Below are 13,403 nucleotides of genomic sequence, written 5' to 3' on the forward strand. Positions count from 1 at the left end.
GTTAGTCCCTGGTTTTTTTCTAAAAAGTTTGGTTTTTTTTGTTAAATCTCTTAAGAGATTTTAACAGAGTATAGCCATCAATGGAGGTCACGTGGTCTTAAGACAAGCTCAGATATCAGAATAATAGCCATAACTGCCGTTTTTGTGGTAAAACAGAATATAATAATAATAATAATAATAATATATTTATTTCAAGTCTAAAATCCATAAAATGTTCAATAGACTGTACAACATAAAATACAAAGAAGTTTATAGATAAAAATGGTTAAGATATATTTTATATAAATAAGAGCTAAACTAACTTAATTGTAATAAACAGTAATTAAAAGTAAAAAATCCAAGGTTTCTTTAAAATTATAAAATTTAAGATTCATGAATAAAATGTCTTAAAAATATGAGTTTTTAATTCCTTTTTAAAAGATTCTTGTGATTCTATTTGTCTAAGAAAAATTGGCAACTTATTCCACTCTACTGGTGCAGCTACACAAAATGATATGTCACCATATGATTTTAACCTTGATTTTGGAACTTTCAGTAAAAGTTTGTCACCAGACCTCAGGGATCTTTGAGGGCTATAATGTTTGACTAAATCAGTTATATATGGTGGAGCTAGATTATAAAAAGCAGCATGTGTAAAAACTAAAACCTTAAATAAAATTCTGGCCCTAACTGGTAACCAGTGCAGATGCTTTAAAATTTAAAAAATTAAACGAGACTTACCTTGGTTAAGTCGAAGTTTGATTTCAATTCTTTGAGTAAAGAATTGAGGGAGGGCTTAACTGAGATCCGGTTGCGCGCGCAGGGCACTTTTCAAAGTGTTTGTCACATTAACCACATGGAATTAATTACATTAATTCCCCACAGCTCTCTTCCTCTATAATACAAGCAATGAGCTGTAACCCAAAGTTGGGTGGGAGGGTGGCAGTTAAGCCCTCCCTCAATTCTTTACTCAAAGAATTGAAATCAAACTTCGACTTAACCAAGGTAAGTCTCGTTAAATTTTTTTAATTCTTTTTCGTAAGAAGAATTTCGTTGGTCTTAACTGAGACTTTAAAGCTTGATGTGACAAACATTTCATTCATTTCAAAAGATTCTTTATTTACCCAGAACTCCATCCTGGAATCTGTCTTGATTACTTACAATGCGCTTGTCATAGAACTTCGCAAAAGTACTTTTCTTAGACCAACCAGCTTTGTCAATAATGACTAATATAGGTACTGCAGAGGCTTTTGCCTTAGAGGTAGCTGCAGCTCTAACACTGTGAGAGCTAAATGTATAAGTGTCTATACCAGCTCTACTCATAACAGTTTTTATCCATCTTGCTACTGTGTCTCTTGCGACATTATGATGTGGTTTCATGTAACTTATTAACAAACGTGCACAGTTCTTGTCATTTCTCATGACTTTTGTGCGAAACAAATATTCCTTCAATACAGTATACACACAAAGCCTCCTGTCTGGAGGGTAGGCCTTAAAAGATACTGAAACAACATTATAACCTGGCCTATTTTGTTTTAAAGAACCATCTAACTTGAACAAAAACTCAGTTCTCAATTTTTTATAACCTTGAAAACTTAACAACTGCAAAGTTTGTGTACGTGCAGCTTGAGTCAGAGCCATGAGCATCACTAGCTTTAATGTCAAATCTTTGAGAGTTATATGCTTAACAGGAGAAAGTTTCCTCAAATATGTCAATACTCTTTCAACATCCCACACCTCTGTGTATCTGGGTTGTGATGGTCTGGCTGCAAACACACCCTTCATGTATCTGATAATTAATGGGTGATTTCCAATTCTGAATCCATCAAAGTTTATTCCTAAAGCTGAGAGAGCTCCACGTGCAGTGTTCAAACTCTCATAACCCAAACCTTTATTAAATTGTTCAGTTAAAAACTCGATTACTGCTTCCAAAGTTGGCGAAAGTGGAGTAATTGTCCTTTTACTACAGTACTGAAACCACCTGTTAATGTGTGTGTTATATTGTTTTTGTGTCCCTGTTTTCCAAGACAACATAAGTATTTTGGTAGAGTCCTCTGAAAATCCTCGTTCTCTGAAACTATTCCTGACACTTTGCAAGCAATCAGTCTTAATTTCCCTTCCAAAGGGTGTTTCAACTGCAGGTGAGGAAGTCTTAAAAGATTCTTCTTTTTCTGTATTATGACTGGTTTCTCCACCAACAATTCCATCAGTCTCGGAAACCATGCTTGTGTGGGCCACATTGGTGCTACAATGATTCCCTTGGCTCTGTCCTGTCTGACTTTCTGCACACAGTTTCCCAGTAAGCTAAAAGGTGGAAACAAATAAACTGAGTTAAAAGTTTCCCAGTCAATGGTAAAAGCATCAACAAAAGAGCAGTTTGGATCAGGCTTCCATGAACAATATGTTTCTACTTGAGCATTTATTCTAGATGCAAAGCAGTCTATATCTGGGGTTCCCCAAAAATTACATATCTTATGAAAAATCTTGCTGTCTAATTTCCATTCAAGATCATCCTTGAATTCTCTGGAAGCCTTATCTGCTGCCTCATTATTTTTGCCAGCTATATGTGTACATGTTAACCAGACATCATGTGATATACACCAAATCCATATGTCACATGCTACTTTATTACAGTTTTCAGAAACTGTGCCTCCCATGTTGTTAATGTATGACACTGCCGTAGTGTTATCTGACATCACCTTAATATGCTTTGACTTAAGATCACGTTTGAGGGACTTGAGTGCATTCAAAATGGCCATTAATTCTAATACATTAATAGGCAATTTACCCTCTACATTCGTCCATCTACCTCCAAAATTATTGTTTTTATAACTTGCACCCCAACCTAAAGTGGATGCGTCTGTATGTAAAGTCTCTGAGGGGTTTGGTCTAGCAATAACCCTATGCTGGGATTTCAAGTTGACAATCCACCAAATTAAATCTGACCTCATACTGTTTGATATTATCATGGGTGCATCATAGTTACCCTTCGATTCTTGTAAAGCCTTAATCTTTGCTCTTTCTAACTTCCTATAGTACAGTTTGCCATAATCCACAGCTGAAAAACTTGCTACTAACAACCCAATGACTCTCGCCACTTGTCTAATAGGTGCCTTTGAAACATTATACAACTCTTCGCATGCAGAAATTATTTTCTCCTGCCTGTCAAGTGGCATTGTTACTATCATTTTGTCAGAATCAATAACATTTCCCAAAAATTTTAACTTGCTTGTTGGTCTCAAAACTGATTTGTCTTCATTTATGATGAAACCCAATTTGGACAGAAGTGTAACTGTTGCATTTAAGTTCTCCGTACATTCTAAATCATCACTGCCAATTATTAAACTGTCATCAATGTACCCTGAACTAACATAACCTAAACTTCTCAGTTTCCCAAAAACTGGTTTAAGAAGTTTTGTAAACAATCGCGGGCCTTCACTGACCCCATTGGGTAAGCAGGTATATTGGTAGATTTTATCCCTCCACTGGAATCTAAAAAATTTTTGCTGTTCATCTGCAAATTTAATTGAATAATAAGCATGACGGATATCGACAGACCCCATTTTTACATTTTTGGTTATCAATGGTAGGGTTTTCTCAAAGGTTTCCATCTTAAAATGCTGATATGGAATGAACCGATTTAATTCCTTTAGATTCAGAATTAATCTGTATTCACCATTTTCTTTTTGTCTCAAAAAAATCGGTGATAAAATTTGGCCTGCTTCACTATTCACAGGAATAATCACTTTCATGTCCAATAATTTTTTAATTTCTATGTCAATAATGGACATTTCTAACCTATTAAACTTGCAATTTGATTTCACAATGGCTGGAATCCCACCGTTGAAATCTAGATTAATATGACAATGCTTTACAATGTCAAGAATAAATAGGTCACTTGTAATCAGTTTCCATTGATCAATAAAGTCAGCCAATCTACCTGCTTCAAAATAATTATTTACCTCATTTATTGCTTGGGCAGATTCCTCTGTCCCCTGCGTACATAGTTTTTTGCAAAAGAAGGCCCTGCTCCAGGATCATCCTGCCACACTCTGGGTCTTCCCCCTCCAGTAGGTCGATTAACACCTCTGTACACAGATCCACGGCCTCTGACACCACGTCCTCTACGTCCTCTGAGAGATCTGTCAAACAATTTATGTTTGATTTTTGAGCAATCCTCTATATCCCTTGCCATTTTGGGAAGATCGTCTCCAAATAAAAATTTTTGGCTGTAAGTCAGCTCATGACTGCAGAGGTGAGCATATTCTCCGCTCAATTGCGGTTTCAAAAAATCTTTCCTTGTCATATTTATCTGCCTGTTCATATGTCCCATGAGTGCTAGGACATCGTTGCAGTTTTCGATCATGCTGCCAATATGATCACTCGTGTCCTTTTCTGGATTCCTTTCGTATAAGGCCATCTGGTTTACAGTTTTAACTAAAATGTTTGCACCTTTAACCAAAGTATGTGCTATGTTTTGCATTTTCCTATCGTTTGCTTTGGTCCAACCTGGGACCTGGTCCCATATCAACTGGTTGGTTTTCACGACTTGCAGGTAATCACAGTTACCTGGCCTGTGGTTCTGTTTAATCAACTCGTTTAAATGTTGTTCGTCCAGGCCATTCATAAAAAGATCGTTCACAGTTTTGGCCAGCACATCATCCACGTTGTCGGCCATTTCCTCCGACATGTTAAACTTCTTGGCCATGTGCTTAAACAGGTTGTCTTCCGTGTCGGGAAGATACGAGTCCAACTTCCTTTTTTCACCCGTTGTGCCTGCCTCCTCCGGCTCAACACATTCATTATCGACGTAAACTTCGTCGTCATACTGAGAATATTGCGCCTCCATGTTATCAATACGGCTGACGATGTTCTCTAACCTGCCGTCCTGAGCGTCCACAGAGGCTTTTAAAGATACAAGTAATGACATAATATTATCCTCTGACGAGGATTTCTCCACAGACTTAGGGTTTTTGGAAGCCGACTTCCCTTTACCCTTCCTGCCATCACTCACGTGTTCAGGTCCATTTTTAGTAATGGTACTACATGTAGTTTTGTCCGCCATGACACCACGTGTTCAGAAGCAGACGACGAAACCTGACTGAAATTGCGCCAAATACCGTTGCAAACGGCAAGACCACTGTCTATAACGATATAGCATGCACCACGTGCACAATAAAAATCACCCAAAACCACGTTTCGGTGAAAAAGATCAGCGCCACTAGACAAATTCGCCCTTCAACCAAGGAGTATTGCACCAAGACTCCTTGCTTCAACTAGCGTGCAACCTAAAGTGCCCTGCACGCGCAACCGGATCTCAGTTAAGACCAACGAAATTCTTCTTACGAAAAAGAATTGGAGTGATATGGCAATCCCTAGGCTGTAGCATTAAAAGCCGTGCTGATATATTCTGGATGCGTTGTAATCTTTTGATCTTATCATCTGGACATCCATATAATATAGAATTGCAATAGTCTAGCCTGGAAGTTACCAATGAGTGTATAACAGTAGCAGCAGCAGATTGATTCAGATGTTTCCTTATGGTACCAATATTCCGAATGTTGAATAAACAAGACCTTGTGATGTTGGAGATCTGTTTGTCCATTGAAAGTGTAGAATCAAAGTATACTCCTAAATTTTTTACATGGGGGGAGGAAAATGCCATACTAGCTCCAATTTTAAGTTGCAAGTTATGAGCAAGGCCCTTGTTGTGGGGTTGAGTAATGACTAAAAATTCTGTTTTTCCATCATTTATCTTCAATTTGTTTGAAATGAGCCAACCTCTGAGGTCTGATATGCAATCAACAATTGTGTTCACAGACAATGCTGGATCATGGATGTTACAAGATGTGTACAACTGGGTATCATCGGCATAAAAGTGGTAACCTATCTTATGATAACGCAGAATTGCTCCAAGGGGTAAGGTGTAAACACAAAACTTAAGCGGGCCAAGCACGCTCCCCTGAGGAACACCAAATAAAAGCTGTGAGAGTTCAGAAAGCACACCATTTATATTAACTTGATGCATTCTCCCAACAAGATAGGATCGTAAAAGATCTAAGGCCTTATCTCTAACCCCTACACTCTGCTCTAGAAATGTCAATAAAATATTATGGTCTACTGTGTCAAACGCAGCAGACAAATCTAACAGTACCAATAACATAGCAGAATGTTTGTCAACACCACTTAACAAATCATTTTTAATTCTCAAAAGTGCAGATTCTGTGCTATGATTGAATTTGTAGGCTGACTGCATTTCCTCAACAAGATTGTTTGCTTCTAAATGCTTAAATAGTCTAACTGCTATAACCCTTTCTACTACCTTAGATAAAAATGACAAATTGGAAACAGGACGATAGTTTACCAAAAGATCCGTGTCAAGGTTGTCCTTTTTGAATATATTGTATTTCTATGAGTTATTCACAATGCTTTTATTGTGAAATATAGATCTCATACGAAGAGTTATTATCCCTTTAATCATATAAAAATAAATTGATTATTTTATGTGAAAAAGGTGTTGAAAATGGAAATAAACTCTTTCCAATACAGTTATCTCTTCTTTACATTTGGAGATTTTCAAAGTGTGACTCTGAACTCTATGGGCTAGTCACATTTTTTGAATATCTACGATAATCTTATTTTATCATTAAAAAATTGATGGTTATTATGCCGTTAAGCATTGTATAATATTGCATCAAACTGAACAAAACCCTGTTTTGGGCACTGCCTCCATAGTGACCGTGAAAGGAAAATCATGTCACTTACTCTTCTCACACTAAACACAAAGAAACATACAGTAGGACTAAAATACAGCTTCAGTTGGAAAATCTGTCTCATTAGTTAATTTTCTGGAAGTTATACAGTTTTTTTGTGAAAATTTTTCTTTCACATATTGGAATTTTCAATGTGGGACTTAGAGCTCCCTTGGGCATTAATCTCAGTGTTAATCAAATTCTCTTAATGTCCATGTTTTTAATAGTAGATATTTAAAAATTGGTGGTATTTATACAGTTAATCATGTTGCATCAAAATTGACAAAAAACCTACTTTGTGCACTGCCACCATTAACATTATGGAAAGAAAACTATATTACTTACTATTTTTTAACTAGTCTTACAAGAAGGATTCTTAGGATTGACAGGCAGCTCATATTAGAAGACCAGCTCTATTGGATTATCATTTTTATTAAATTTATGCATTTTTGTTTTTTTAATTTTCATTTTTCTCATTCTGGCACTTTCTAAGTGTAAACTTGAACTCTGATGGGCCTGAAGCCTTATGTTTTTACTTTCATCTGTGTTACCTGTTGTGCATTATATATATTATATATATATATATAATTAAAATTTGATGTTGACTGTGAAGTTAATCATAATGTATTATTGCATCAGAATTGGCAGTCTCCTATTTTGTGCACTATTATTTTCTGCTTTTCTTAAGGTGTGACTTATGGCATCGGCAATTTAGCTTTTTTTAGCCTTTTTTAGCAGGACCCGATGTGTTCTACTTAAAAAACAACAAATAATATAGTACCACTTGCTTTGACGGGAACCCCGGGGGTCTATATGCCGCAAAAAGCACGATTTCGACGTGTTGCTTCGGTATTATAGCTGATTTGCCACAAGAAAAAGTTTATATTTACCCGTATTTTAGTGTTTTTAGTCCTCAACTAATTTGAATTCATGTTTCTTTTTATCATACATGGTGTTCTCTGTCGAATTTGTTGGTTAGTTACGTCACTGTCATAGTTTAATCAATGTCGCTCAGTAACCCCTAACCTCCGTAACGCTTTTTTAAGTCAGTGTAATAATAAAAGAAAATGCTCTTAAATGGCCTTCCTGTGCATTTTTCAAACTCTTAATACATGAAGTTTAATAAAACAGTGCTATTTGTTAATTTTGAATGATGCGTTCCATCATAGAGAATGTTAACTCACAAAAGTCGGGGTGTCGCATTTAAGAGCCTAACCTCAGTAACGGACCAAATTTGAAGAAAATGTTGCTTTAGAAAGTTAAAAACATCATTTTTGTTAAGCAAGGACCAACTTCTTCCTAATAAATTCATTCAATAGTTATGCAAAGTTATCCCAAGGATAAAAACTGAAAAAGAGTGTGTGTCACATTACATCCGTTATGCTAACCTCCGTTACGAAATAAGTTAATTGGTATAAAAATGACTGTTACATACTTTAAAACGTTATTTCTGTGGTTTTGTGAGTTAGTTCTGATCATAGAAGTAGTTCTACTTCTATGTTCTGATGTAGTATGAATTCATACGGCTTGCTGTTAAAGACATTATATCCCGTATTAATATAGATATAAAATATACATATATAGCTGATAATTCTATCAAGATAAGCTAACCATTTAAGTTTTTACTCGAGTTTGCTATAAAATCGAGGGTAAATCGTGATTTGTTTTTTCAAATTGATTTCCATTTGTCACTTGACGATGCCTTTTTGAATTTATCATTCTGATTTTAAGCGAAATGAGGAGTTTTCAGGACTGTCTTGGCAAGAAAAATGGTACTAGCTGACATCAGTACTAGCGTACATGTAGCAGACATTATTTTCGCGGGAGACATATGGCGAAATATATTAAGCATTGAAGCAACGCTTGTATTTATCAGGTAGAACTGCGGGGTTATTAGGCCCTGTTTTACTGTTTCAGTAGCACATAATAGTTTTTAACATCTTCTAGATGCTTCCAGTAACTTTAAATGGACAATTATCCGCAAACACGTGTCTATTGATTGTATACATTTACTTTCTCGGGTATTGTGTTGTTTTTTATTGCCTATAGCTGCGATCATGTACAAGTAGGTGTAATGTTTTGTTATACAGACACCAATATGCCACTTACAAATACAGAGCTACAAAAACACTACAGAGAAAGAAAAAAAAATCTAATGACCGCGAAGCTTTTCTTGTGAAAGATTTTGAACGGTTTAAAGGCATGACATAATTTAGACTATAGAGTTTTACCTAACCCCTGTTACTAAGATTATAAATTAAACTCTTAATCTGGTAAAATATGGAATGTGAATTCTACAGATACATCGATCAACATATTAGCGGTGAAATGTATCCAGTAGCGGTAAATGACTACTATTTATGTAGTCCTTGAAAGAAAGCAAAACAACCCGTTGTAACAATTTGCCATTTATTGGTTTGAATAAACATGTTTTATCAATTTTTCTGTTATTATGTAACGTTTGTCGTATCTGTAATACTACAAATTCCGAATTCAGCCTCTAAAGTCTACTTTAAGCTAAGAAATATCAAAACAAATATGATCGCTATTAATGACCTAACCTCCGTTACGAAATTACTCATTTTTCATTTGAACATTGGATGTGTGTGTGCTCATTGATCAATGCTCATATCATAATAGATTGATAGCACTTTGTTCATAAACAAATAGTATGATAAAAAAGCAAGTCTGTCCCCAATGATTAATAAAATATTTAAATTACAATATCTCAGGCTTTGTATTTATAGAAAACGAGCCACTTATTACCAATGTGTTTGCACCGCATTTTCTATAATTGAAGAGAAATCTTAAATGGGCAATAAAATTTTGAATACATACAAAAATCTTAATAATTGAATCAAATATGGAGCTTGTGACCTTTGGCATGATTGAAATATAACCTAATTTAGATGTTACCTAACCTCCGTAACGAAAAAAATACTGTACCATGTTTACACGTGCATATTTCTTTAAATACAGTAATGGTGTGGGTTAAAATTCTTCTACTACTCTCTGAATACCTCTTCATCAAAATAATATAAAAAGTTTTCCAGTTTTGCAAAGTTCATATCACTGCATTTCTTGTTTTGGAATTGTACCCCTTTTCGTGGAATGGCCGTATAGATAGACAGGTTGAGGTGACAGTGACCTTGTTATATATATATGGTTGTAGTTATCTTCTTATATATATATTAATCTAAATCTTGGAAATTCTAACTTAAAGGCCATACATTTATACCCTACATATATTTAGCCATCAAACATGTCCTACTGCTAAACACATCCAGGCTAATGTCCCGCTGGGTGGGGTTGATATAACATTGTTTTCTGATGTTGATACAACGTTGTTATCTGAGGTTGACACAACTTTCAAATACAACATTTATTCAATGTCTACTCAACGTTATGGTTCAACGTTGTTTCAATGTTAAAACAACATAATTTGCCCGCTGGGCTGTTGTGCATGATTAAAATTCAGTGTTGAATGACTGTGGTATTATAAGCATTATTAATCATTGCATCAAAATTGACAAAATGACCTATTTTGCATCTTTATTTTCTGATTTTTGTCTGTACATTTGACAGCTTTGCTGCCTTGTTTTCTAAGCCTCTTCAGGTTGCCATTGTAAGGTCTATAATTATACATGGTCCAGGGCTGCTATACTAAACAACCTACTTTCTTGTGTAAAAACTAGGCAATGCTTATGACAGTAGATGCTGTTGTTCTATTTCACTGGCCAGTCATTTCAACTAAAAATGGAATTAAACATCAAATATAAGTCTAGAGATGGGTCAAGTAGCAGTTAGTGAGTATGAGAAAATTTCACCTTGCCCCAAGAATTTTTTTCTTTGGGGGGGGGGGGGGAAATTGCAGCTAAAAATGTTACACCCTGGCATTTTTAGCTATATTTTCACCTTTTAATTTTTAATTCTTTTAAAACAAATAAATCTTTATTTACTCTAATTTATTTATTTATTTATTTATTTATTTGCAATTATGAAAAACCTTTTAGGAAGATTAAACAACATTAGTCTATAAGTTTTACCATGCAGCATTTTTAACAAAATTTCTATTTCATTCAAAATTTTTAAAAAGCCCATAAGGCCATATTTGACAATCATGCAGCAACAGTTGAGTATCCATTGAAGCTTTGTTACTATGGAAACACATTCTAAGAAAACCAGATATAAAGTTTTCTAGGAAAGTGACTTACCATTTTCCCACTCATATATATCATTGTAGGCCTGGTTTCCATATGCGATTTGACTTCAGGAAAAATATGGATGACTGAACAACCGTTTTATGTTGATTAGATCCAGTAGCAGATTTGGTTGGGGGGGGGGGGGTCAGGGGGGTCCTGACCGCCATTCGATTTCTGAAAAAATCACACTAATTAACAGTCCCCTCTTGAAATTAGATTTTGACTAGCTAAATCGTATCAATGACACTGCTCGCCCTCTAAATTACCAAAAATTTCGGGCCCCTACAGCAGGCTCTGAACCCCACATCAGGGGGGGGGGGGGGGGGTGGTCGGCTTCGCATCCGCTGCCCTCCCCTCCCCCCCCCCCCCCCCCCCTTTCATATAATCCTGGATCCGCCCCTGAGATCTGATTTTGCAGGATAAAAATGAAAGACATGAATGTAGATAAGATTTATCAGTTATCAAAAACCAGAAGACTTAGAGCATTTATCAGAAGGGAAGCAGATAGTCTTTTTACTTACCCAATAAACTAAAATGCACTCCTCTTCGATTGTGTTAACTTGCAAAACTACATGTATTCTGCTCTTTCCAATCCCAAAAAATCTTCACTGAATCTTTGCATATGTAAGGCGAGGTGCCAGTGGCGATTGAATGGGAGACGATGATATTTTCTTAGGTCGTAAATATCCCTAGGTATATTCCATAACGTGCAAAATGTTTGAGAATATAATTCCGATCTGTATGAACAAATATCTTGGTGAAAAAAAGAAGACCCCGCACTGAAAACGCAATCAACATATTTGTCACAACTAACACACTAAATCGGAGGAGACTCGGAGCTCATCAACCGCATCCCAGTCTAGCGCTACGTTCAAGCTATTTTGGCTTAGATCTTTTGAGTTTTAGTTCAAATATATATTGATAATATTTTGGTTGAAAAGAATTTGATTTTTTAAATATTGTTCATTATTTAAAAGGAAAGGAAGTTATTTTTACACTCCATTTCTAATTTCTTTTTTTATCTTGTCTGATGACCATTGTCCTATATCGAACGATGCCCAAAATTGATTCACAGAGAAGTATTACATTGATTTCTCGTAAACCTTCCTAAAACGACACCCGCGGTACTGTTGCCAATGATATAATTTAGGCCTACCAAGCTTTTTGTTCACAGGCCGTCCTGGCTGCCCCCACAAGCAGTCTACCACTGGTGACTCATGGAGACCGGCACGTTTTACAAATTTACCCTGTTTCATATTTTAAAAGACAAGTTTTTGGGGCGAAACGAACTTTCTCACTGCGCCCACATTAGGAAGGAAATCACTGTGGTAAACTGTTCTGAACGCATAGACAAATGAAGCCCATTATTACTATTTGCTTTAAAACATTACATATATCTGTAGAGAAACCCTTTCGCTACTCAATGGTGGATAGATCATTGTTGCATCTTCATGTAATGTAATTCCCTTCCCCTATCCCCATTTTAAATGTTCTAATTTAAGGCCAAGTGTGTGATATAACAATGGTCCTACCTAGTGGCTCACATGGCCACTTCTACAAAATAAAAACAAAAAAGAAAACAAAAGGTCGCCCATCCGGCGGTATAGTCATATATTACAGAAAACAATTTAGTGGTGCTCTTCATGTTATGTCTAGCAAAAGTGAGAATACCTTATGGATAAGGCTACCAGGACAGTGTTTTGGTCTCCAAAAAGACTTATTTGTGTGCGCAGTTTATGTTAAGCCAAAGAATGGGAGATTTGATGAAGCAACCTTTGACATCCTTGAGGAAGAAATAGCTCAGCATCAGTCAAATGGCATGATATGCCTCATGGGTGATTTTAACGCTCGAACTGGTACACTCCCAGATTATATCAACAAGGCAGCAAAGCCGTCAAATGTACAGACAAAAACAAAAAATAAAAATGCAGAAAATGGTTCATTTTGTCAATTTTGATGCAATAAATCATGCCTATAATAGCACTGTCAATCAACACTGAATTTTAATCATGCACAACAGGTGACATCGTCAATAACAGGAGCGATTCCAGAGATATTTTCTGACAGTATTCCAAATTATCTTTGTTGATCCATCCTTCATTTTTGATGGTCTTCCAATAGAAAAAACAGATACCCATCAATGTGAACTTTAAAATCTGAAAGACCCAGAAGACGGCCTCAATCCACCCCTGCAATAAGATTACAGTTTCAGGACCATGAGAGTTCAAATTCACATAATGAAATCCCAATATTTGAATAATGATGACAGTGCATAAAATAATATAACATAATGTTTAAAGACATAAAAACCAATGCAACTGCTTATGTGGAAATACAGAAAATGTGAAGAGCTTCAGGTGGATGGGAGCTGAAAATGCCAGTGTTTGAAAAATAAATTAAAAAGAAAACACAACAAAAATATCCCATTAAAGCTGCTATTCAAACTTTTAATCTTGCTGTAATAACATGA

At 35.8% G+C, this 13,403-nt stretch overlaps 2 protein-coding genes across 2 annotated transcripts; both read right to left on the reverse strand.

Annotated features, from left to right (window-relative positions):
• Window positions 1–1,205: 1,205 nt before the first annotated feature.
• LOC147763082 (uncharacterized) lies at window positions 1,206–3,155 on the reverse strand. Its single transcript, XM_087008736.1, has 3 exons — window positions 2,068–3,155; window positions 1,599–1,768; window positions 1,206–1,267 (listed from the first exon to the last, which is right to left on the reverse strand). Exons 1-3 carry the CDS (start codon window positions 3,153–3,155, stop codon window positions 1,206–1,208), a joined length of 1,320 nt encoding a protein of 439 aa, XP_086864862.1.
• LOC147763083 (uncharacterized) lies at window positions 2,113–5,272 on the reverse strand. The gene is made up of 2 exons (XM_087009112.1): window positions 3,942–5,272; window positions 2,113–2,283 (listed from the first exon to the last, which is right to left on the reverse strand). Exon 1 carries the CDS (start codon window positions 5,042–5,044, stop codon window positions 3,947–3,949), a length of 1,098 nt encoding a protein of 365 aa, XP_086865238.1. The 5' UTR covers window positions 5,045–5,272; the 3' UTR covers window positions 2,113–2,283; window positions 3,942–3,946.
• Window positions 5,273–13,403: the final 8,131 nt, after the last annotated feature.

This window comes from Lingula anatina, chromosome 3 (genome assembly GCF_051362555.1).
Source record: "Lingula anatina isolate TDL-2025a chromosome 3, LinAna3.0, whole genome shotgun sequence".
In the NCBI taxonomy this organism is placed as follows: domain Eukaryota; kingdom Metazoa; phylum Brachiopoda; class Lingulata; order Lingulida; family Lingulidae; genus Lingula; species Lingula anatina.

What these genes read in the sequence shown, in the direction of transcription:
- LOC147763083 (XM_087009112.1), bottom strand. Translation starts at nt 5,044, where the DNA reads ATGGCGGACAAAACTACATGTAGTACCATTACTAAAAATGGACCTGAA.
- LOC147763082 (XM_087008736.1), bottom strand. Translation starts at nt 3,155, where the DNA reads ATGCCACTTGACAGGCAGGAGAAAATAATTTCTGCATGCGAAGAGTTG. An exon ending in AGACTGATTGCTTGCAAAGT is followed by an intron (nt 1,769 to 2,067) that starts GTCAGGAATAGT and finishes ATTAATTATCAG; the next exon opens with ATACATGAAGGGTGTGTTTG. An exon ending in GGCTCTGACTCAAGCTGCAC is followed by an intron (nt 1,268 to 1,598) that starts GTACACAAACTT and finishes TTATACATTTAG; the next exon opens with CTCTCACAGTGTTAGAGCTG.